The 26,878-nt window shown below is 51.6% G+C and overlaps 1 protein-coding gene across 4 annotated transcripts in view; it reads right to left on the reverse strand.

Moving 5' to 3' along the window:
* The window catches only part of HLCS (holocarboxylase synthetase), a 173,121-nt gene that overhangs the window by 101,348 nt on the left and 44,895 nt on the right, over nt 1-26,878 (reverse strand). For all 4 annotated transcript variants that reach the window (XM_079766667.1, XM_079766666.1, XM_079766664.1 and 1 more), the window contains one exon: nt 23,279-23,550. In XM_079766667.1, the coding sequence (XP_079622793.1) occupies nt 23,279-23,550 (272 nt within the window). The remainder of the gene's footprint in view (nt 1-23,278; nt 23,551-26,878) is intronic.

Here is a 26,878-nt window from a genome sequence, read left to right on the forward strand (position 1 = left end):
CAGATGCTCTCCAGGCTCCTCCTGGCGGCAGAGGCAGAGGCGCGGGCGAGGGAGGAGAGACAGGTTCCCACGGGCAGGCTCCTCCAGGCCCCGCAGTCAGTCACTCCCGCGGCTGTTAGCGATGAGCGAACTCTGGGCTTGTCTGCCTCCGGGGAGGGTTTCCACCCGTGGGAGTGTGTCCCCGTCCCGTTTCTTAAACATCTGCCCAGAGAATGGTTCATTAACAATGTAAAAGGTAGACTGTCCATTAGTGGAAGGAAACTGTGTCCCTACCTATGCCGTCATTCCGCCGTTGTCGGTACGTTGGCTAAATCTGGAGACACGAGGACTTTCATCTCAGTCCTCCAATCAGAGGTCACTGTTAAGGAATCGCAGTTGAAAGTGTCCCTTAAAGTAAACGGAAAGTCTCGCCCTCGCCGGTTTGGCTCTGTGGGTAGAGCGTCGGCCTGCAGACTGAAAGGTCCTGGGTTCGATTCCAGTCAAGAGCACATGCCCAGGATGCGGGCTCGATCCCCAGTGTGGGGCGTGCAGGAGGCAGCCCATCAATGATTTTCTCTCATCGTTGATGTTTCTCTCTCTCCCTCTCCCTTGCTCTCTGAAATCAATATAAAAAATATATACATATATTTTTTAAGTAAATGGAAAATCTCAAGAGGGGCAGGGGGTTAGGACAAAACATCATATACATCATATTCAGGAAAATAGCTTAAGGACTAGTTAAGAAGACGGTTATCAATAAAATCATGAGCCAGAGATACCAACAACGGAAATCCAGACTCTGAGAGAAGAAGGTACCCTCCCGGGCCACCACGGCTGGGTAAGGACCTGGGCAGAGAGAAGGGTGGGCATCTCAGCAGGAAGTGACTCGGCACCGACTCCCTCGCCCGCCCGCCCGCCTCCGGCTGAGCCTCAGAGAGGGTGTTTGGGGCAACTATGGAGGAAAATCACATCAGAATGTACAGCAGCGAAGATGCTTTAAATAATGAGAGTGCTGCTAATTGTATCTCCTCCTCCTAACAGGGGGCCGGGCACGCCCCCGCCCGTGCCAGCGCGGAGCCTCCCAAGCGCACACACGTGTGAAGGCCGGGCCGCGGGCTGGACGATACGAGGTGTGAGAAATGAAAACTTTATGTGCAGACAAATTTAGATTCTTAACGTATTTTCACGAGGGGCATAAATAAAGTGCCATTAGGCCACTGGGACTTCGGAACACGAGACGACAGACTGGGGTTTTGTTTTAAATTTTAGCACTTGGACTACCCAGTACCTGAGGAGTGAGTGATCCAGCCAGTCACCAAAGGTAACACTTCAGTTTGAACTCAAGACTTCCCATATACCTCAAGCTCTTCTGTTCAAGGAGGAAGGAAAACTGCGCTTACAGAAGGAAAAGGGGGAAGACAAGAGAGGAAAAGGAATGAACGTAGAAAACGCAGCCGTTTCCTTTCATGGTGCAGCCTCACACTCAGGACTTCCCGTCAACCCCATTTCTGTTCATGTAAATTGATTTTAAATGGACGATCAAAGCTATCTTTAAAATTCTTCCACAGCGATTTACTTATAAAAATATTGACACCCTACAGCAAGGGTGAGTTTTAGAGTGAACACTCATCCCCACCACCTAGATTCTACATGAATATTCTATTATACTTGCTTTAGTACGCATCTATCAAACCATCTAGCCATCCATGTATTGCTTTAGGCATCCTATCTAATAAAGATGGTATATGCAAATTGACCATCACTCCGCAACAAAGATGGAGGCGCCCACAGCCAATAAGGAGAGAATATGCAAATTGACATGACAAAGATGGCGGCAGCCGGGCCAGGATGCTTGCATTGCCGCCATGGCGACGACGCAGGCGTTCCGCCCTGCTCCGGGCCTCTGGGCAGCACACGCGCAGGCACGGAGGAGCCAGGGCGGGGTGGGACGCCTGCTATGGGGGGATGCGGGGGGTGGAGCTACAGGAGGGCGGCAGGGCCTGAGCTAAGGCAGAAGGCGGCTCCGGCCGGAGCGAAGGCCCGGGTCCCAGATGCCGGAGGGAAGCCGGTGCCGGCAGCCAGGGGAAGGAAGGCCTATTCTTGCATGAATCTTCATGCATCGGGCCTCTAGTGTCAATATAAGGCAAAAACCCCCTTCCCAACCCTAACACTAGAGCCGGAATACCATTTAACTCGAGTTCAATATTTTAGCTTTTACGTAAAATTGGCCTGTGGTGATATCCTACCATCTGCTGGGTTTTGACAATTGTATTCACCTGTGTTAGCAAAACCCCTATCAAATAACTATCGCTCAGAAGGTTCTCCATGGTCCTTCCCAGTACATCTCTCCCCACCTCCCCCCAGAGACCACCCCCCTTCTGAGTTCCTCCCGCCATAGATTAGATGTGTCTGCTCCAAAACGGCACAAAAGGCAGTCACGCAGTGTGTGCCTTTTGTGGAAGGCTTTTTTTTTTCACCGTGTGAAGTTTTCGATACTCTTGCAAGCCGATGCATGTATCAGCAGTCCACTCCTTTTTCCTGCTGAGTGGTGCTCACTGGTATGAACACGCTACAATGTATCCATTCACCTGCTGATGGACACCTGGGCTGCTTCCAGGCTTTGACTACGGCAAATAAAGCTGCTGTGAATGATGGGGACGCGTCTTTGTGCAGACACATATTTCCATTTATCCTGGGCAAATAACTCTGAGCAGGGCTGCTGGGTCGGAAGGGAGGTGCATGTTTACTTTCATAGGAAACGGCCACACCGGTTCTTTCAAAGCGGCCGTGCCGTCTTACATTCCCACCAACAATGTGATGTTTGGGAATTGGGGCTGGTTTCACATCCTCCCCAATATTTGCTGTGGTCCGTCTTTCCACTTCTAGCTAAGCTGGTGGGTGTGCAGTCGTTTATCTCATCCTGGTTTTAATTGGCATTTTCCATGAAAGACAGAAAATGTTAAGAATCCTTTCAGGTATTATTTGGCTGCTGGCATTATACTGTAGTGCTGTTCAAATCATTTAATTGGGCTGTTTGGCATTTTATTATTGAGTCATGCAACTTTTTTATATATATATCATAGGTAACCTTGTGTTTGCCAGATGCATGTTTGCAAATATTCTCTCCCAGTGTGTGGCTATTCATTTTTTAAATCGGTATCTTTTGATAAGTGGATTATTTTAATTTTTATGAAGTCCATTTTATCAATTGCTCTTTTTTTTCCCTGATTATTGCTTTCATAACCAGGATGTTCTACCTCGGTGAATATACCATGTGCGCGTGAAGCTTTTACCTACTCCCCAGTCATGAAGACATTCTATTTTCCTTGAGAAGCTTCATAATTTTAGCTTCGGTATTTAGGTCTATGACCCACGTCTAGTCAGTTTTCGTGGATGATGGGAGGTCGAGGGTAAGTTTCACTATTTTCCTACATGGAGCACATAGCTAGTTATTCCAGGACCATTTCTTGGAAAGCCTTTCCTTTCTCCCTGGAGAACTTTGACACTCGTGTCTAAAAGCAAATGGCCAATGAAGGGCAGGTCTATTTCTGGGGATTCTATCCTACTGATCTGTTTTTTGTTCATGCCAACACCGCAGAGCTTTGATGATCACAGTTCTATAGTAAGTCTTAACGTCAGGTAATATGACTTCTCCAGTTTTGTTCGTGTTCAAAAATTTAGATCCAGCTGATAAAACTCCTGCTGGGATTCTGACTAAACTTACACTGAACTCATAAATCCATTTCAAGTAAACTGGAATCTTAACAATATTGAGTCTTCTGGTACAGTATCTCTATTCAGATATTCCTTAATTTCAAAATGGTTTATAATTTTCTTGTTATTTCTTCCTTGATCCATGGATTATTATTTAGATGTCTGCTGCTTAAATGTGAAATATTTGTGATTTTCCTAGATACATTTTTGTTATTGATTTCTAACTGAATTCCGTCGTGGACAGAGAATGTATTCTGTGTGGCCTCGATCCCTTTTTGTTTACGGAGACTCGTTTGATGGCCCGGCATGTACTCCACTTTGGTGGCCTTGAGGGAAGTATGCATTCTGCTGGATGCCGTGTTCTACGAGCATCAGCTCTTTCAATGTGATGGGTAAGTGGTGTTCAGATCCTCCATGGTTTTACTCAGTTGTTCCATCACCTAACAAGAGAGTGGTATGATTCTGGACTTGTCTATTTCTCTCTTTAATTTTGTCAATTTTTGCTTCATGTATGTTACTAGGTAAATGACAGCTCCCTCATGGTTAAAATGGGAACTATGATAGCACCGATCTCATGGGGTTTTGGTAAAGACTGAATGGGGAAAATACACATACTACACTGTACCTGCCATCCAGTAAGTGCCTAATTAATGTTAAGTATTAATATTAATGTACTAGAGGCCCAGTGCACGAGATTCATGCGCTCAGGGGGTGGGGGAGGCGGTCCCCTCAGCCCAGCCTGCGCCCTCTCGGGAGAGCGGGCCTAAGCCATCAGTCGGACATCCTTAGTGCTGCCGCGGAGGCAGGAGAGGCTCCCGCCATCTCCGCTGTACTCGCCAGCCGTGATCCCGGCTTCTGGCTGAGCAGCGCTCCCCCTGTGGGAGCGCACTGACCACCAGGAGGCAGGCAGCTCCTGCACTGAGTGTCTGCCCCCTGGTGGTCAGTACGCATCATAGCAACCGGTTGTTTGCCGTTCGGTCGATTTGCATATTAGCCTTTTATTATATAGGATGATATCTCTCTGGACAAAAGATGAAATAATCTGAGGTAATAGTGGTGAAATAGTATGAAATCACATAAATAACAACATATATTAGCCTCATCCTGTTCAACTTCTATCACTGTCTGCTTTTGTTTTATAATCTTTCAGATGTCTTAGGGAAAAGAAATATTGTAATGGGCTCACTAAAGAATTACACAGAACTGTTAGCTCAAAAAGAAATATGCTTATCATTTATAATAAGCAATGGATACTGGAAATGATAAGAATGTATTAATAGGAAATTGCTTAAATAAATTATGGTCAAACTATATGCTTATTTCACATGTAATATAACCATAATTTACATATGTTGTATAGGAGGAAAAAAAGACTAAAAGGAAATATACCAAAAGATTAACATGATCTGTTATGGATGGTGGGTTTACACATGATTTTCATTTCCTTAGTATACATTACCATATTTCCCAATTTTCTGTAATGAACAAGAACCTTCTTATAATTGAACTAGAGGCCCAGTGTATGAAATTCGTGCATGGGTATGGTCCCTAGTTCTGGCTGGCGATCAGGGCCGATCAGGTCTTCCCCCCCACTCCGCCCAGCTCCCGCTTCCCTCGCCCCCCCAGCACCCCGCCACCACTGGTCACCCGCCATGCTCCGTGCCTCCCCCTGGTGGTCAGCGCACGTCATAGCAAGCGATCAAACTCCCAGTCTCCCGGTCGAACTCCCAAGGGGACGCTTTGCATATTAGCCTTTTATATATATATATAAGATAATGGTTTGAGAAAAATAAATGTAAGTAGTTTTATATACCCTGCCTGGCTTTCTATCAAGGTTTTTGGTCCTTCAGACTTAAAATTTTGATCTCCAACATGGGGATGTAAAGACATGTTTATACCTTGGAGATGCTTAGAGAAAAGATGATATGGGGATAAAGGAGGCCATAATAATTACCTTCAAACATCTATTTTAACTAATTAACTAATCTTAACTAATAACTATCTTAACTAGCTAACAAATGTCTTAACTATCATTTGGGAGAAAGTTAACATTTTCTCTCTTTGGGTCCATGGCCAGAGGCCCTTTGTGGGATGGGATGTGGGCCCGTCTTCGGGGAGAGCTGTCAGATGCCTGGAATGAGCTGCCTCCGATTATACACGCTCAGTACATATTTGTCAACTGTATTGGTGAGGATTACAAAAATTACATTTCATTTTGTTACGTTTAGGAAAGAGACGGTGCCATGGGATATTTTCAGAAGTAGGAAGGATACTGAAAGATTACAAATAAAAACTCCAAGAAGCCCTGGCCAGTGTGGCTCAGTTGTTTGGAGAGCCATCCCATGCACCAAACGGTGGCGGGGGTCGGTTCCCGCTCGTATGGGGACAGAGGGGGGTGGGGGAAGTGCAGGTTCATCACTAGTCGGGCAACCTGCTGGAGGCAACTGATCGATGTTTCTCACATCCATGCCTCTCTCTCTCTCTCCCCCTCTCCCGCCCCCTTCCTCTCCTAAAATTAAGTTGTTTTTTTTTTTGTTTTTTTTTAATATATTTTATTGATTTTTCACAGAGAGGAAGGGAGAGGGATAGAGAGCTAGAAACATCGATGAGAGAGAAACATCGACCAGCTGCCTCCTGCACACCCCCTAATGGGGATGTGCCCGCAACCAATGTACATGCCCTTGACCGGAATCGAACCCGGGACCTTTCAGTCCGCAGACCAACGCTCTATCCACTGAGCCAAACCGGTTTCGGCCTAAAATTAAGTTTTAAAAAGCATATTCTCGGGGGAGGGGGGGAACCTCCCAGGAAGCAGGGAGAAAGCCACACCTTGCATAAATCCTCCACCTCCCATGTGCGACCCGTGCTCCCACGCAGGCCCCTCCTGTGCTCTGTGAGCCAAGCTGGCTTCAGGGAGACCTCAGACCCAAGATGCTGGCCAAGACCTCATACAGGGCAATGCGTGCCTGCCCCGCTCCACCGCCCCTCCGCCCACCGCGCCCTCCAGGACGCTCCTAAGGCCCGTGGGCTGCGGGGCCCGCTCCACCCCAGCCGAGTCACTACCCCACGGCGTCACCCATCATGGGCTCTGGGTCCCGGAAGCCCTCCTACTCAGACCCCCGCAGCTCGAATGGAGACATCCGCATGAGCACCTGGACGACACCCCGACAGCAGCCGCCTGGTTCCAGGGGCAGGGGACCCCCGGTACTGCGGGGTCACTCCGTCCTCGCCGCTGTTAGTCTGAGAAGGCACGCAACGCTGACCGGTGCGGCGTTTTATGAATAACAGAGCTGACACGTGACACCTAACAGGCAAGAAACACCGCGTACTCCGCTCGGATTGTACAGGAAACACCGCGTACTCCGTTCGGATTGTACAGGAAACACCGCGTACTCCGCTCGGATTGTACAGGAAACACCGCGTACTCCGCTCGGATTGTACAGGAAACACCGCGTACTCCGCTCGGATTGTACAGGAAACACCGCGTACTCCGCTCGGATTGTACAGGAAACACCGCGTACTCCGTTCGGATTGTACAGGGAACACCGCGTACTCCGCTCGGATTGTACAGGAAACACCGCGTACTCCGTTCGGATTGTACAGGGAACACCGCGTACTCCGTTCGGATTGTACAGGGAACACCATGTACTCCGCTCGGATTGTACAGGAAACACCGCGTACTCCGCTCGGATTGTACAGGAAACACCGCGTACTCCGTTCGGATTGTACAGGGAACACCGCGTACTCCGCTCGGATTGTACAGGAAACACCGCGTACTCCGTTCGGATTGTACAGGGAACACCGCGTACTCCGTTCGGATTGTACAGGGAACACCATGTACTCCGCTCGGATTGTACAGGAAACACCGCGTACTCCGCTCGGATTGTACAGGAAACACCGCGTACTCCGCTCGGATTGTACAGGGAACACCGCGTACTCCGCTCGGATTGTACAGGGAACACCGCGTACTCCGTTCGGATTGTACAGGGAACACCGCGTACTCCGCTCGGATTGTACAGGAAACACCGCGTACTCCGTTCGGATTGTACAGGAAACACCGCGTACTCCGCTCGGATTGTACAGGGAACACCGCGTACTCCGCTCGGATTGTACAGGGAACACCGCGTACTCCGTTCGGATTGTACAGGGAACACCGTGTACTCCGTTCGGATTGTACAGGAAACACCGCGTACTCCGCTCGGATTGTACAGGAAACACCGCGTACTCCGCTCGGATTGTACAGGAAACACCGCGTACTCCGTTCGGATTGTACAGGAAACACCGCGTACTCCGTTCGGATTGTACAGGAAACACCGCGTACTCCGCTCGGATTGTACAGGAAACACCGTGTACTCCGCTCGGATTGTACAGGAAACACCGCGTACTCCGTTCGGATTGTACAGGAAACACCGTGTACTCCGTTCGGATTGTACAGGAAACACCGCGTACTCCGCTCGGATTGTACAGGAAACACCGCGTACTCCGTTCGGATTGTACAGGAAACACCGTGTACTCCGTTCGGATTGTACAGGAAACACCGCGTACTCCGCTCGGATTGTACAGGAAACACCGCGTACTCCGTTCGGATTGTACAGGAAACACCGCGTACTCCGCTCGGATTGTACAGGGAACACCGCGTACTCCGCTCGGATTGTACAGGGAACACCGCGTACTCCGCTCGGATTGTACAGGAAACACCGTGTACTCCGCTCGGATTGTACAGGAAACACCGCGTACTCCGCTCGGATTGTACAGGAAACACCGCGTACTCCGCTCGGATTGTACAGGAAACACCGCGTACTCCGTTCGGATTGTACAGGGAACACCGTGTACTCCGTTCGGATTGTACAGGAAACACCGCGTACTCCGCTCGGATTGTACAGGAAACACCGCGTACTCCGCTCGGATTGTACAGGAAACACCGCGTACTCCGTTCGGATTGTACAGGAAACACCGCGTACTCCGTTCGGATTGTACAGGAAACACCGCGTACTCCGCTCGGATTGTACAGGAAACACCGTGTACTCCGCTCGGATTGTACAGGAAACACCGCGTACTCCGTTCGGATTGTACAGGAAACACCGTGTACTCCGTTCGGATTGTACAGGAAACACCGCGTACTCCGCTCGGATTGTACAGGAAACACCGCGTACTCCGTTCGGATTGTACAGGAAACACCGTGTACTCCGTTCGGATTGTACAGGAAACACCGCGTACTCCGCTCGGATTGTACAGGAAACACCGCGTACTCCGTTCGGATTGTACAGGAAACACCGCGTACTCCGCTCGGATTGTACAGGGAACACCGCGTACTCCGCTCGGATTGTACAGGGAACACCGCGTACTCCGCTCGGATTGTACAGGAAACACCGTGTACTCCGCTCGGATTGTACAGGAAACACCGCGTACTCCGCTCGGATTGTACAGGAAACACCGCGTACTCCGCTCGGATTGTACAGGAAACACCGCGTACTCCGTTCGGATTGTACAGGAAACACCGTGTACTCCGTTCGGATTGTACAGGAAACAGAGGGAACTTACAACAGATCCACTGAGTCCCCACGGCCTCACACCCTGCCGAACAGTCAGCCGCCAGGCCGCCTGCCATACAGACCTCCCCGCCCCCGTCGGCGGCCTGGTGTCCCGGCTGCAAGGACCTTGGACACTTCCCGGCCAGGGGTCTGGACGTGTGTCCTGAGGAATCTGGGCTCTGAGTAGGCCGCCCCCCTGCCCCCCGTCTTAGCCCCGCCTCTAAAGTGAGGTGCTTCGTTTGAAAAGGCTTATTGCTTTAAAGGTGTGTGTGTAAGCCATGGACCTAGTACAGCCTTCCTGTTTTATAGATGGGGAAACAGGCCCAGAGAGGTCGGGGACTCACACAACTCACACAGCTGGGAGGTCAGGAGGAGGCATGAAGGTCCGGCCTGAGCTGCCAGGGCCACTGCCTCCGCCGCCCCACCGTGCGGTTTCGCTTTTAGGTAAGTCCTGTGCCCGCAGAGGATCCGGCCTCCAGCACAGCAACGACAGGAGCGCCCCGACCGAGAGGTGGGTGCAGACCTCGCCACGATGCCTTCCCCCCCTCCCTCGCCTCCTCGCCCCTTCCCACGTCCCAGGAAAATACTTGGCCGCCAGGCGATGACTTCATCGTTTTCCTTCTCGCTAATTTGAATACTCTGGTGGGAGAGCCAGACAGAGAGAGAAGATGATGAATGACTCCTTGTGCAATGCAGGAAAAATGTGGCGCTCGGGATCTCAACGTGCCGGCATCCCCCCATGCAGAAAGAACATGCCGCTCCCCGCCGCCGAGCAGGCCCGGGATCGCGGCTCCGGCGCGCGGGGCCCACGGGGAGGCGCGTAAAAGATTTTAAAGGGGCAGATGAAAGCAAATCAACCCTCACCTCCAAAGCAGGTAAGTGTTTTATTGGAAAGGAAAACAGAAGTTTTTCTAAGTGAGTCACAAAGCCGGGTCTGCAGGGAAATGGGAAAGGGGGAGAGGGATGCTGAGTGGGGCGAAGGAAAAACATCTGCTCGGCCATCCAACACAGTTACAGGTTTTTACCAAAAAAAAAAAACACCTTTTTTTTTTTTTAAACCCAGAACTCAGCCTCTATCTCCTCACCACATATAGACAGGTGAGCGATCACACTTGAATTATCGTGATCACCGAATTCTAAGAATAGTTAACATTGCCACCTAGAAACTAATGTTCATTCATAAACCAAGTAGGGGTTTTTCTGCATTTACAGAAGTTGGTTTTTTCTAATTAAAATATATTGGATATATAACATTGTGTAAACTTAAGGTGTAGATGTTCATTTGATACATTTATATATCGATTGCCCCTGTAGCAAAAACTAGTTCATCTACCATGTTACATCATTACCGTTCCTTTTTAGTGGAATGATTAGGTTCTAGTCTTTTATTTAGCAAGTGTGATGGCTACAATACAATACTGTTGTCTCTATTCACCGTACGGGGTGTTAGATCGCGAGGAGTCACTTACGGGCAGACCTCGCTTCATTGCGCTTCGCAGATACCGCGATTTCATTCACATCAAGGCCAGACCCTCCACCAGCAAAAAGGTCATGACTTGCTGAGGGCTCAGATGATGGTTAGCAGTTTTTAGCAATAAAGTGCTTTTAAATTAAAATGTGCCCATCTATAATAATAAAAGCATAATATGCTAATTAGACCAGATGTCCTTCCAGATGAAGCCAGGGCTACGAGGGAAGCCTGGGTCCCAGGTGCCAGAGGGAAGCTGGTGCCGGCAGCCAGGGGCAGGTAGGCCTACTCTTGCACGAACTTCGTGCACCGGGCCTCTAGTTGTTTTATAAGACATAATGCTATTGCACACTCAATACGCTGCAGTATAGTGCAAACGTGACTTCTATGCAACGAGAAACCAAGCAATCCAACTCTGCATTGCAACCCCCCCCCCCCCCTTTACTGTGATGGCCTGGAACGCACCCACAGGGCCCCGAGGCCGTCTGAGCAGGACCATGTGCCTGCGCTGCTCGGAAGTTGTACCTTCAACAATATCTGTCCTTCCCCTTCCCCGTCCGCTGGTAACCACCACTTTACTCTGTTTTTATGAGCTTTTTTAGAGTGCACATATCGGTAATATCAAACAGTGCTTGTCTTTCTCTGTCTGGCTTTCCTCACTCAGCACAATGTCCTCAAGGCCTAGCCATGTTGCTGCACGGCCAAGTCTGGGAAACCCCATTTTCGCACCAAACATTTCTTGGCGCCTGAGAATCCTGGACACACTCTCCATCCGCATGTCTGTGGCTTCCAGGCCCGTGGCTCTCAGCAGCCGCCACGTGGGGAAAGCACCGCGTGGCTTAGCTGGGAGGCAAAGAGGAGACGAACCCAGCACCTCCCGACCACCTGCTCCGTGTCGCTGCCCCTCTGACCCTCGTGACACGGGTGGCCGTCCTATGCGTGGGCATCCCTGCCTGCCCACTGAGATGAGACGTCGGGGCTCGGCCCCGGGCCAGCAGCGGACGGTGCGCGAGGCCCGTGCTGCTGTCAGGACCCACGCTGCCCGGCACGCGTGAGCCAGGGTCCTAGCAGGCCCCCTCTGCGCACTCGGGGTTGTTTAAGGGGTCGTTTGAGTGGCGCCGTGGCTAAGGAAGAACTCCTGTGCCCTCTCTAACACGATGGGACCACTCCCAACCAGCAGAGGACCCGGCTCACCTCCAACTGCGGCTTCTCTCTAAGGTAAACGGAGCCCGGGGAGTAAGAACCTTAAAAGAATTCCCTGTCCCATCTCTCTTGACTAACGTTTCTACCTTTTCTTGCTTCATTCTCTCTGTGGTCTTTTATACTTGCTTTCACAATAACAGAGGCATCTGACAATATGAATATCAAATATGTATAGACCAGTGGTCGACAAACTGCAGCTTGCGAGCCACTTGCGGCTCGTGAGCCGCGGTTTGCCACTCTGTTGACTAATGAGTTTGCCGACCACTGGTGTAGACAATCAGGCAATTCCACAGAATAATAAATATCTGAGGTGTTAAAAGAAGTTCAAGAGAAGAACGCAGTGCTGGACCCATGCATCGCCCTGACTGGCACAGAAGGGTCAGAGGTCTCCAAGGAAACGGGGGACTGGAAGGCCTGGCCACCCCGCTGAACGCTGGCCCTCTCCCCTGACTGCTGCTAGCCAGGAACGTGATAAGGTGTTGAGATTTATAACGAGAAAGTCCGATCTGAGAGAGAAGTGGCTCCACGTATTTTAAGGGAAACACCAACACGGACCATTGACTAGGTTTTCTCACCTAAAAGAAAAGCTGCACTAAAATAACACCTTTTTTTGGCAAAACAGTAACCAGTGATGAGCCATCCTGCTTCTAGTATGGCAAGAAAGAGCTGTCAAAATCCTCAACAAACACGCTACCCCAACCAAACACAGACAAGGCCGACGGTCCTGGCTGTCACAGCGCAGCCGGGAGGGTGCAGGGTGGAGGCGGCGGGACAGGCAGAACCACAGGCAGCGCTTCACAGCGACCACGAGCTGAGAGCCCCCGGGAGCCATCTGGGGGCGCCTCACCCTGCCCAGCCGGGGTGGGCTGCAGGCTCCCAGGGAGAGGGTGGAGGTGGCCTCGGCCGGGATTCCCCGCTGGGCGAGCTGAGCCGAGGGGACAGGAGCTGAGGGATGGCACTTGCAAAGGGAACAGAAAAGAAAAAGCAGCCACTGCTGCCAGCGACATCGCACAGACAGGAGGAGGCCAGGGCACTGATCTGCCCAAAGCTGCTCATGCAGAAGGTGCACCCCGGGGCGGCCCTGCCCCCCGGACCTAAGCCCCCCCACACCCAGCGTCAGACCTAAGCCCCCCCACACCCAGAGTCAGACCTAAGCCCCCTCACACCCAGAGTCAGACCTAAGCCCCCCCACACCCAGAGTCAGACCTAAGCCCCCCCACACCCAGAGTCAGACCTAAGCCCCCCCACACCCAGAGTCAGACCTAAGCCCCCTCACACCCAGAGTCAGACCTAAGCCCCCCCACACCCAGAGTCAGACCTAAGCCCCCCCACACCCAGAGTCAGACCTAAGCCCCCCCACACCCAGAGTCAGACCTAAGCCCCCCCACACCCAGAGTCAGACCTAAGCCCCCTCACATCCAGAGTCAGACCTAAGCCCCCTCACACCCAGAGTCAGACCTAAGCCCCCCCACACCCAGAGTCAGACCTAAGCCCCCTCACACCCAGAGTCAGACCTAAGCCCCCTCACACCCAGAGTCAGACCTAAGCCCCCCCACACCCAGAGTCAGACCTAAGCCCCCCCACACCCAGAGTCAGACCTAAGCCCCCCCACACCCAGAGTCAGACCTAAGCCCCCTCACACCCAGAGTCAGACCTAAGCCCCCTCACACCCAGAGTCAGACCTAAGCCCCCCCACACCCAGAGTCAGACCTAAGCCCCCCCACACCCAGAGTCAGACCTAAGCCCCCTCACACCCAGAGTCAGACCTAAGCCCCCTCACACCCAGAGTCAGACCTAAGCCCCCCCACACCCAGAGTCAGACCTAAGCCCCCCCACACCCAGAGTCAGACCTAAGCCCCCCCACACCCAGAGTCAGACCTAAGCCCCCTCACACCCAGAGTCAGACCTAAGCCCCCCCACACCCAGAGTCAGACCTAAGCCCCCCCACACCCAGAGTCAGACCTAAGCCCCCCCACACCCAGAGTCAGACCTAAGCCCCCCCACACCCAGAGTCAGACCTAAGCCCCCTCACACCCAGAGTCAGACCTAAGCCCCCTCACACCCAGAGTCAGACCTAAGCCCCCCCACACCCAGAGTCAGACCTAAGCGCCCTCACACCCAGAGTCAGACCTCAGCCCCCTCACACCCAGAGTCAGACCTAAGCCCCCCCACACCCAGAGTCAGACCTAAGCCCCCCCACACCCAGAGTCAGACCTAAGCCCCCCCACACCCAGAGTCAGACCTAAGCGCCCTCACACCCAGAGTCAGACCTCAGCCCCCTCACACCCAGAGTCAGACCTAAGCCCCCCCACACCCAGAGTCAGACCTAAGCCCCCCCACACCCAGAGTCAGGTCCCAGGGGCGCGCCGAGTGAAAGAGGAGCAGCAGTCCCCGCAAATACCTCCACCAGCGGACGCCCCACCAGTGTCCCCGGCTTTTGTTGGTTTATTTTTCCTAAAAGTCTGCACACCCTCAGCAGAGGAAGGCCCCTCTGAGGACACGCAGACCTACTGGGGTTTGGACTCGGGGCCCGAGGGAGCCCCATGCTTCGGGCACAGCGGTCCCTGCCATGGCCGCGTGCCCCCCGCAGGTGGTACCTGTCACTCACGGGGCATCGGCCCGCACATGCCTGCACCCCACTCTTCTGCTGGCCGACGCTGAGAGAGACCCAGAAGGTCCAGTTCTACTGAGAATGCCATCTAAACAGACACTGTCACCCCAAAATGGCACACGTCACAGTAAGCTGACGTTTACTTTAAAAAGCCAGGGACAAGCTCCGGCCGGCGTGGCTCAGTGCTTGAGCATCAACCTGTGAAGCGGGAGGTCATGGCTAGATTCCCGGTCAGGGCACAGGCCTGGGTTGCGGGCTCCATCCCCAGTGAGGAGCGTGCAGGAGGCAGCCGATCCATGATTCTCTCTCATCATGGATGTTTCTCTCTCTCTCTCTCTCTCCCTCTGCCTTCCTCTCTGAAATCAATAACAATGTGTATATTTTTTAAAATCAGTGAGAAAATGTAAAAATAGACGTCCTAGAGCACAAACAATGTAGAGGCTCTCTGGAAAGCAAGAGGCCGCTTTCGAATTCAACCACAGGCGTTCGGGTGAGAAGGTTAATCAGGCATCGAATGGGGACCCCAATAAAGGCATCTGATGGGGAACATGCCTGAACAGCCTTTTAGTCATGACCACCAGAGTCAAAGGCTGGAGTTAGACCCTACGCCTTAATTTAGAAATAAACATTAAAATGGAGCTTTCTTTAAAACTCTCTGATAATTTTCACTTTAAAAGTACCAAATTGGCCCATAAAAAAAAAAAAAAAAAGCTCATGCTAATTATTCCAAAGCAATCAACTTCTTTAAGACCCTTTATTTCACAATTACGCTAACATCCCATTCATTTGGGACACTTACCCCTGTATTTACTCTTTGCTCATTACCTACGTGCACATTAAGGGAACACCCATAACACAATACAGGCATTAATATGTAAAACATCAACAAAAGCCATCTGGAAAGCTAATGAATAATCAAGGGATTTCAAATTAAGCTACAGAATTTTCCCTTAGAATCTTTAGGACAACACTGTCAAGTCCAATCTATTCACTTGGCCTCCAGAATCAATTTTTCAAACTTTATGACAGGTCTAATCGCTTCCACCTGTGTCTCCAGCTTGACTCTTGACTGGCATGCTACCAGCCAGGGTGAAAATGCAGACAAAGATCCCTATTAGGACCCGGCTGTTGCTCTACTGTGAGGTCACTCAGCCATTAAATTAGTTCCAGCCCAATCTCTGTCCCCTCGGCCTCGACTTCGGGAGGAGGGTGCGGAGTCGCGAGCAAGGGGAGCAGAGTCAGGAGAGAAGAAAGGGGTACAGAGCTGGCTGGGACTGAGCCAACACCCATGCAGAGGGAGGAAAGCTGGGATTGGCCCCAAATTCTGAGACCAAAATACTACCTTTCTTAAATGAGGGTGACTGTTCTCCTCCATGCCATTTCCCCCAAAATGTTTTCCTTTAATATGTTTTTATTGATTTCAGAGAGGAAGGCAGAGGGAGAGAGAGATAGAAACATCCATGATGAGAGAGAATCATGGATTGGCTGCCTCCTGCACGCCCCCCACTGGGAATCGAGCCCGCAACCTGGGCATGTGCCCTGACCGGGAATCGAATGGTGACCTCCTGGTTCATGGTCGGAGCTCAAATGCTGAGCCTCGCTGGCCAGGCTCCCCAAAATGTGTTTTACCACGATTGAATGGGTTTGTTTTTCCTCGTCTGTGCCTTTGGTGGTAGAAGTCAACTGAATTCCATAGGAGGTTTCCCCAACTACCAGGAGGCTAATCAGAAACCACTGCAGCCTGCTAACGACGCCGGAGGTTCTGGGAGTCAGAAAGGCTGGCTGGCTGGCAGGTGCTGGCCTGGGAGTGTCCCCTGGGTGTGGAGTAGAGTTGAGGGGCCCTGGGGAGCCCAATCCCGCAGCTGAGGGGGGAGCCCCCCGAGCCCCGATCCCGCAGCTGAGGGGGGAGCCCCCGGAGCCCCGATCCCGCAGCTGAGGGGGGAGCCCCCGGAGCCCCGATCCCGCAGCTGGGGGGGGAGCCCCCGGAGCCCCGATCCCGCAGCTGAGGGGGAAGCCCCCGGAGCCCTGATCCCGCAGCTGAGGGGGGAGCCCCCAGAGCCCCGATCCCGCAGCTGAGGGGGGAGCCCCCGGAGCCCCGATCCCACAGCTGAGGGGGGAGCCCCCGGAGCCCCGATCCCGCAGCTGAGGGGGGAGCCCCCGGAGCCCCGATCCCGCAGCTGAGGAAAGCGAATCCCAGGGCGCCGCTGCTGCGGTGACAGAGCTGGCTGGTGGCCAGGCTTCAGGTCCAGCATCTTCCCGGCCAGACGGAGCTTCGCGGCGTCAGGAGCGACGCCTGACTCACAGGAGCAGCTCCTCCGTGGACGGTCCAGCTCGCCCTGCGTCTGCCACCTACGGGCCCGCGGCCCCAGCTCCGCGCAGCCCACACGGGGACGGGACCTCGTGAACTGAGCGCACACCTGTCTCCGATGCAGCCACACGGGAGGCGGGAGGGCACCTCGCCATCATGCTCCCTCCGGCGCCGGGCACACAGGACGCCCTCCATCCACGCTCGCTCGCTGAGCGATGACGAGACGTAAACCTGAAGGTCAAGGGGCTGAAGCAACGTGAAGGGAACAAACGGACTCGATAAGGAACAGAAAGTGTTCTTTACAAATGGGAACCAGCACCCCGAGGCTGGCGGAGGGAGGACGCACAGAAAGCCAAGGGGAGCGCTACGGCCAGCCTGTGCCCCGGCTCCCCCACGCGGCCGCACTCAGGGGCTCCCGGTGTCAGGCAGAGGCTCAGTACCGGTCATCAGAAAGAGACAACAATAAATAAATAAACAAACATGAAATAAAATGGGGAAAGGTGACACAGCAGTCAAACACATGACACGATCCCAAAGGGCCACAGTGACTCGGTGACCCCCAAGCTCCCGAGCTCCGTGGTCCAGCGTCCCGCCCTCCTCACGGCAGAGGGTCAGCCACGCCCATCAGGAGGTTACCCAGGCGTGCGGGCTCCTGGCCACGGGCGGGCTCCTGGCCACGGGCGGGCTCCTGGCCACAGGCGGGCTCCTGGCCACGGGCGGGCTCCTGGCCACAGGCGGGCTCCTGGCCACGGGCGGCTCCTGGCCACGCCGCAGAGTGAGCACCGGGGTGTCCTCCGGCCGGCGCACCCCCCGCCCACAGCTCCCGCGCGGAGGGCTCTCTGGGTCTGCAACTGGGAACACACATAATTCACTGGCCCAGACCCAGGACCGAACCCCTGCCCTGGGGACCCGTCCAACCAGCTGAGCGAACCGGTCTCACGGACACCCACCGGGAAACAGCCCGGGAAGGAGAAGGGCGTCTAACGTCGTCCAGAACCAGCATCGCACCCAAGAGGTCTACCCCGACGGCAGAGCGGACGGTACAGCTCACGGCCAGGAAGGCGAGGCGGAGAAAATGACCGCAGGAGGACGGAGTGGGGCTGGGCCGGGGGGAACACCTCGAACCCGACTCGGGAGGGGGCTCGGCCAGGTCAGACTCCCGGGGAACATCACTCACACGGTTTTTACTTTTTATTTTTATTGGGGGGAAGGGACACAGGCCTCCAATTGCCTTGATTTCGTTATCAGCAAGAAACTCCCCTATTCCCAGCGCTACTGACAGCCCAGCACTCCCGCCCTCGCCCTCCGAGGAGACACCGGCTCAGCCGTAACCTTCACCTTCACCGCAGGCGGGGCAGGGGGTGGAGGTGGTCAGGACCCGCCTGCGCTCACACCCAGACATCAATGCCAGCGCCAGGGTCTCCCTCGGCACGGCGGCTTGGCCGGGTTTGCAGTCCCGGAGGGAAACAGGACGTCCTCCAAACCGTTTGTCCCAAGAGAAATTTCCAAACCCTCCCAGACGGACAGTAACGTAGGAAAAACCCTCGAACGACACTGACTAAGCAGCAAAACCAAACCAGTGTCACCACTCAAAGAGGCCCCCCCCCCCCCCCCGCCTATGATTTCAAGTCCTGCGAGTGCTGGGGGCCGAGCGCACCTGTGTCAGCTGACGGACCGCAGCCTGACAGAGGCCTGCATGTCCCCAGAGAGCCCGGCGCGGAGCAGCGGGCGCTGGTGACCAGGTGTGAGGACTGCCTTCCCGGAGGAGGGTGCGGGTGGGGGTGCGGGTGCGGGACGGAGGGGAAGGGGGTCTGGGCCTGCGCAGAACTGCTGTTCCCCCAGGATGCTCTCAAGAGCAAAGACGTGTCCTTAGAGACCAAGGCCAAGCTCACCCACACCCCTGTGTTACCATGGACACCATGTCCAGGACAGACGCAAAGAAGGCCGACGGGAAAAACGGAGGCATCGGAAACGGTTGGAGGAGAGCTCTGGGGTGCCCTGGACCGCCGGCAGGTGAGCAGGCGGGTCCCAGAGCAACGGAAGTGAACATCCCTGGAGCCAAAAAGACAAAGCGATGAAGACGCCCCACTCCAGGCGTCACGAGGAGGCAGGGTTCTTTGGGAAAAATGATAATGATAATAATGCGGAGAAACTGGAAGACAGCGGGAAAAGAGGGAAGCCAAGCATGAGATAGACGGACTCCAGAGAAGACGCCACTGGCATGGGTGTAGGACCGTGGTCGGCAAACTGCGGCTCGCGAGCCACAGGCGGCTCTTTGGCCCCTGGAGTGTGGCTCTTCCACAAAATACCACGGCCTGGGCGAGTCTATTTTGAAGAAGTGGCGTTAGAAGAAGTTGAAGTTTAAAAAATTTGGCTCTCCAAAGAAATTTCCATCGTTGTGCTGTTGATATTTGGCTCTGTGGACTAATGAGTTTGCCGACCACTGGTGTAGGAGCTGAGCCCAGCTGCTGGGGTTGGGGGGGGGGGGGCACTCACAGGGTCACCAGGAGGGGTGCCAACTCAACAGCATGCAGCACACGCTCCCTCCTTTCTTAGGAAGGGAATTCTCAATATTTAGCTGGCACAGGTCCCAAGGGGTGGGGGTAGAAATAGGAAGACAGGATTTTAGAGACCTTATAATAAAGATCTATATCTGCCAGGCTGGTGTGGCTCTGTGGTTGAGCTTCGGCCGATGAACCAGGAGGTCGCAGTTCAATTCCCGGTCGGGGCACATGCCCAGGTTGTGGGCTCGATCCCAGTGTGGGGTATGTAGGAGGCAGCCAATCAACGATTCTCTCTCATCATTGGTGTTTCTGTCTCTGTCTCTCTCTCTCCCTCTCCCTTCCCCTCTGAAATCAATAAAAAAAATATACACTGAGTGGCCAGATTATTATGATCTCTGAACGCATAATAATCTGGCCACTCAGTGTATGTATATATATATTAGAGGCCCAGTGCATGAATTCGTGCATGGGTGGGGTCCAGCCATCCTGGCCAGGGGGAGGGGACATGGGCAGTTGGCCGGACTGCCTGCTGGTCGAACTCCTGGTCGAGGGGACAATTTGCATAGTAGCCTTTTATTATGTAGGATATACACTGAGTGGCCAGATTATTATGCGTTCAGAGATTGTAATAATCTGGCCACTCGGTGTGTTTTTAAAAAGATCTATATCCAATTTAAATTTCGCTTCTCGTCCAGTCCATAGGAAAGAGCCACTCAGCTGCCGCAGAAGCCGTGGACGCAGAGAGAAACAAGCGTGGAGCAAACCCGGTCCGGGGCCAGGAAGACCCCTCCTCCCCAGCGAGCTGACCCCCGGACGGGATGCCATGCAATCATCAGAAACATGCAGAGACAGGAACCATCCCACACACGCTGATGACAGAGTCTGACTCGGTTCCAGCGATGACCCCCGGCACGGAACGATGATGCAGGAAATTAGTGGGCACACGTGAAGCACATAAAAGCCGTGTCTGGGAGATAAAAGCTTTCGCTACATGTTGGCTATTATTACTGTTATTATTCCCACAATGCACTGTGTTTCCGTAAGCGTGGCTTATGTAGGATCAAATACAGCACTCGGCGTAGAAGCGGTTTTGGCCTTATGCTTGGAAAGTAATAAGCCAAGACTTGAACCTCAGAGGGCAGGCAGGGGAGGGAGGGTGGGTGGGAAGAGCCCAACCAATGAACTTGTATGCATATCTGCATGACCCATGGACACAGACAATGGGGTGGTGAGGGGGGGCGGGAGCGTGCTGGAAGAGGTTAATGGGGGAAAAGGAGTATCTATGGCATACTTTCAACAAAAAAGATTTTAAAAAAAGAAAGAAGTACCATATTTTCCGGCGTATAAGACGACTGGGCGTATAAGATTTTCCTGGGTTAAAAAGTTGTCTTATACGCCGGAAAATACGGTAAGTCATACGTTTCGCTTGTCGATCTTGTGGTTCCTTTGCGGACCATTCTGGCACTAAGGTGACCTCTTCAAGTTCCTTCCCTTGAAAAGGCTACGGCCCCCAGGGACTTCTCCCAGGCTCTGGGCCTCGGCCTGGGGCCAGTGAGTCACCGCTGAGGGTAAGTCTCCCTGAGCAGCAGCTACTTCTCAGGATCTGCTCTGAGCCCAGCAGAGGGTCAGCCATCAGCCATCAAAGCCCTTTCCCTCTGCGCCCGACAGAGACCAGGCAGGAGGAGAACAGAAAAGATTTGTAAATGCCCCCGGGAGAGTTAAAATATTTTTCTTTTGTAAAAACAGAAAGTCTTAATCCTACGGAAGTTTCCGGCTCCCCTATCATCGAGCTCAGCTATACATGTTTACAGAGCCACGCTGCGTACACAGAATCCTTATTTTTTTATTAAAAGTTCAATATCAAAAAAGAGCTTACCCATATTCAGGGCCCTGAAGCCGTGTGTTTGCACGGCATTATTTTCCATCCTAAACACAGGCTCCCCGGGCGTAAGGAAACCCGAGCGGTTCGATCGCACGGAGCCTCGGTCCGCGCACCCTGGCGGGCGCCACCGGCGTCTGAGTAACGCGCTGCCCGCTACACAAGCACACAGACCCTTATCCCGATGTTTCAAGATCGTCCAACACGAAGTAATCTTCACGCACGTCCCCGGAAATACCAGAAAAGGTCTGGAAGTGCCAATGTTCTTCCATCCACATTTCACTTTCCCAGATCTTGTGTTCAATGCCAGGTCTTGACTTTTTTTGATGTAATTATAATGGGTCACCCTCTCAATATAACAGACTGTTCATTTGAGTAACAAAAGATTATCACAGGTTTATACAGCAAGTAGGACTGTTCCGCCAGCAAGAACAGGCGTCTTCTCTACTTGGGCGGGGGGGGGGGGGGGGGAAGGCGGGAGGGGAGTGAAGGCAGGAGAGATGGGAACACTGGGGGGGGGGACGTACCTATGACAACACAAACAGCTCAGTAAACAAAAACTGTGGTTACCATATTCCCCTTCCTACTGCTTGCCCCACTCTGTCAATTCCCCTACACCAGTGGTCGGCAAACTCATTAGTCCACAGAGCCAAATATCAACAGTACAACGATTGAAATTTCTTTTGAGAGCCAAATTTTTTAAACTTAAACTTCTAACGCCACTTCTTCAAAATAGACTCGCCCAGGCCGTGGTATTTTGTGGAAGAGCCACACTCCAGGGGCCAAAGAGCCGCATGTGGCTCGCGAGCCGCAGTTTGCCGACCACGGCCCTACACCAGCGATGTTCAACGGCTGTGCTGCAGGAACTTATAAACACACAACCCCTGACTATTTAGTGGGGGGCACGGACCGCTTTTCCCTTAGGTTGTCCAATAGAAAATGACAACAGCCAACACAACAATAGGCGTCCGATGTGAATGAATAAAAATCACACCTATTGTTCTGTGTCAAATCGGCAAAAACCACATTCTGTGTGCTGCAGATTTTAGTAATTAGCTTATGTGTGCCGTGAGAGGAAAAAGGTTGAAAACCGCTGCCTGACGAATGCTTGTCCTACATTCTCTGAACTCAGTAAAGCTGCCATTTCCATGACTCTGAGAATGAGGGTCAAGAAATCCTAACGTTACCGTTTGATATCAACATGCTATCAAATTCCAGAAGTTATTATTAAGAAGAGAGGCCAAGTATTCCCATATGTTCCATACATTGAATTACGCAGCTAACCATGCAGTCTAACAGGGGGAAGTGTCTGAAACCGGGGAAAATCTGGGTTTTGGGGGGGGAATCTTACATTCTTTACATTTTAGTCCCATGTTGAAGGAAGATGCTTTTCTTATTCGCTCCCTCTGTAACCCTACTTGGTAAACTATCTCAAAGTAAGAGCATTAATTAATCCTGACTAATTTGGGAGTTTAAACAAGTCCTTTCATCTGTTTTCCATTTTTTAACCTTTAATCAATGTCCGGGAAACAGAAGGAACAGAAAGGAACGTTTTTAGTAAATTTCGAACATCCACATGGGATGACAGAGTGCTCCAAAAATGTCTTGGGCAGCAAAGTACAAAGCTCCGATCTGTTTCCACGGAACACAGCGTGCGTGCCATGCAAACCTGCTCTCCTGACGCTCCCCCCCACACACACAAAGAACGTAAACTAACTGTCTAACGCCGGTGCTAGCAACGCGGAAGCGAAACGATAGCTTGAACAACAACGCCACCTGCTAAACGTGTCTTTTCACGGTGTGCTTTTCCCCACGAACATCCTGAAAAAAGAGTCGCAGGCGCCGGAACCACCCATTCTTTGGAACATACGCCTGTGATCATAGAACTGCACTTCATTTCTCTCCCTGCAGCTGGAGTCTCCTGGGCCAGGCCCACGCCCACCTTCCTGACGGGAGGACGGGATGATGGAGTTCTTGTTCGATGCGCCTATCCCTTCTCCCCAGCACTGGTTGGAGGGAACGAACCTTCGCGTAGTAGGACTCATCTGCACAGTAGGACTCAGCTGCACAGGTCAACTTACCCGTCCAGAAGGTTCATGGTGGAGGACGTCACTTCAGCAAACAGAACCACCTTCCCGAGTTGCTTTGTCTGCAGATTCTGCCGGTAGATCTCCAAGTCAAAATGTGCGCAGGAGAAGGCCGTCGTGTCCATCACCACGGGGAGGGCGGTTGGGGTGACTTCCGTTTCCGGCGTGTGGGACGGGACAAACTTGAGGGAGAGCTTGCTGGACTTTATCACTCCTCCGGCATCCACGCACTTCTCCAGCCACCGCATGAGAGGGTCCCGGATCTCCTGCGTCGCAAAGAAGGAAATGGAGAGGTGGAAACGCGGCATTGCATTAGAGGAGGGTGGCTTTGCCTTAAGATGGCACTTAGGTCACATAGCACTTCCTAAGTCGTGACCCGTAAACGCTACATTCGTGTGTTCTGAAGGTTGGGACTATTATACAACAGGCAGCAAGGACGCTAGTGCTTAAACTACAAAAATCAACGGCTCAGAAACCAGGATGCAAGAAAATGAGCAGAGCTCTTTCTCACACTTTCTGCCCTAAATTCTCCAAAGCCCCCTCCAGCTCTCGGGCTCCCTAGGAATCCTCTAGCCTCCTGTGCATTTTACAGAAAACGCATGTCCTCACACTTTCCCCACAAGGAAACTGTTCTCCTATCTGGGAGAAAAGCCCAAACCCAGGCCCTGAGGTACCGAGAGCATTCGGCTCAGCCTCCGAGCACAGTCCCTGTTCGCTGTTTCGTGGACATGCACTCGATGGAGGAAGAAGACAGAATGAATAAACGACAGGCACAGGTAACGGAATGAATGTTGGTGTCCCCCCAAATTCTTATGTTGAAATCCTAATCCCCAAAGTGATAGCATTTGGAGGTGGAACCTTTGGGAGGTGATTAGTCATGCGGGCGGGGCCCTCCTCAATGGGGTTAGTGCCTTTATCAAAGCCACCCGGGGAGATCCCTTACCCTCTCACCAATGAGGACACAGCGACAAGACGGCCCTCACCAGAACCAGCCATGCTGGCACCCTGGTCCCGGCGTCCAGGCTCCAGAAGCAGGAAAAATAACTCTGTCCTTGACCAGCTGCCCAGTCGATGCCATTCTGTTTTACAGCCTGAGCGGACTGAGACACCCCCAAACCTCAGATCTGGCCACTCGTGACAAGCAACTCTGCTCCTTAAATGTTGGTCAGCCCTCTGAAGGGACTGAGTGAACAGGTCTGAAGTCCCTTCCTCACATTCCCAGGGAGCCACACAGGCTACAGACACACAGTGGTGAAGAGGGTAAGCCATCTAGATTACAGGAGTGTCTGCACGGACTCTCGCTTTCACTAGCCAAGCAGAGTGAGGTGGTGACTCGGTGTGGCTGATGTAGGCAACGTGAGCCCCCGCTCAAAGTCAATTAAAACCGGAGTGAAACCAGAAGGGAACAGCAGGCAGGCGACAGAACTTCCGGGACCGAAGAGAGCAGGGAGTCCTCTCAGGAATGAGTTATCCGACACAGTTAGGCATCATTCATCTAAGAAATATCTGTGACTCACAAATAGTGCACAGTGGACAGAGGACGAAAGGCCGGCGAGTGTACACACAACTACCGCAGAGTGTGACGTATGACAAGCACTAAGAAAATTCACTCCAACAACTCCAATACACTTCCCTTTGGCAATGTGGTCCACCTGACTGGCCAAGTAGAATATCTGCTCTTATTTGCACACCAGTTGGGAGCAGATTCTCAAAGAATTATATCATCACTAGAGGCCCGGTGCACGAATTCAGGCTGGTTGGTGATTGGGGCTGATTGGGGCCAATCGGGGCCAGCCAGCCGAATGGGGGTCGGTAGGGGCCATGGGAGGTTGGCCAGCCATGGGAAGTTGGCTGTGGGAGCGCACTGACCACCAGGGGGCAGCTCCTGTGTTGAGCGTCTGCCCCCTGGTGGTCAGTGCAGGTCATAGCGACAGGTCAACCAGTCTTCTGGTCGTTCGGTCGTAACAGTCACTTACACTTCGATATATATGTATATATATGTATGTATATATATGGATATATATATATATGTATATATATATGTGTATATATACATATATATGTATATATATACATATATATATACATATATATGTATATATAGATAGATAGATAGATTACTATATCTACTAATTACGAGAGTAATATTCCCAATTATGTTTTGAAAAGCAATACTTAGATGCACAAATGCAAAAAATAAAATTGATGAAAGCAATGCATGTTTTTCTTTTCTCTTATACTTCTTTCACATAATCTTTTAGGACTTACACAGAGCCAAGTAAATTACTCAGGACAAACAGAATCTAAAAGATATAAAATGAGGCCTGGAGCCTCTTAAGAAATATAACCGTATACTACCCATAAATATTTACATTCACGATAGTTGAATGCAACTTTAAGCCATCAAAACCAAGTACACAAAGGAAGTATTTAGGCTCTACCACACCTGTTATCCCTGGATAATAGAATAAAATTCTGGTTGCAAGAAATATCAGCATTACTACCTGTTTGATGCAAATCTGCCTGGAATGTCCCCTCAAATGCACTCAAGTTACAACAATGACTTAAGAGCTGTACAAGTAGCTGATGCCATGTGTAGAAAAAAGGATTCCTGCTTCTTCGCTTAAGTCTACTAATGACCACTAAGGCAGTGTAGATACTCTGTTGACAAAAGAGGTCTGGATCATATACATCAAGGCAAATAGGCTGACATAAGTAGTGTTACCCAACCCCAGTCCCAAATCCACCTAACTCTTTGAAATCTTTGAAGCCAATTAGTTCTATTGAAAACAAAAAACAACTGCTATCAATTTTCACCCCAATGAAATTCATAAAAAACTTCTAATTAATGTTTTTTTAAAAAAAACATTTTAACTTCAAGAATTTAGTCTTTTACCTTTCTCTAAGATTTCAGGCTAATTAAATACAATTTAGGGAGAACCAAAATCTGAATTTTTTATAGTTACATAACTGCCGGCCCTTTTGAATTGGCCACAGCACTAGGGCGTCGATCGCTAGCCATTCACAGGAAAGGTGAGTGTGCCTTTGCTTCTTGCTGGAACACATGGCACACCATGATGAAGATACTAAGGAATCTACCAAAAAAGTACCAGAACTAGTAAGGGAGTTCAGCAAGGTTGCAAAATACAAGGTCAATATACAAAAACTGGGTGTATGTCTATATATTAGCCGTAAATATTTGGAGTCTGAAACTTGTAAAAATACCATTTTAATAGGCCTGAAACATTTAGGGACAAATTAAACAAAATACGTGCCAGACCTGTACACTGAAAACTACAAAATACTCCTGACTTGAAAATTAAAGGAGCTCAAAATAACTGAGGAGATATACCATGTTCATGGATTGGAAGACTCAATATTAATGAGATGTCAATTCTCTCCAAATTGATCTATGAATTCAATGAAATTCCAATCAAAATCCTAGAGGGCTTTTTTTGTAGAAACTGATAAGCTAGTTCTAAAACATATACAGAAATAGAAAAGACCTAGAATGACCAAGATAATTTGGTGGGGGGGGAGGGGAGTTGGAAGATTTATCTTTCAAGACTTATTACAAAGCTGCAGTAATGAAGA

Source organism: Cnephaeus nilssonii, assembly GCF_951640355.1.
Source record: "Cnephaeus nilssonii genome assembly, chromosome: 3".
In the NCBI taxonomy this organism is placed as follows: Eukaryota; Metazoa; Chordata; class Mammalia; order Chiroptera; family Vespertilionidae; genus Cnephaeus; species Cnephaeus nilssonii.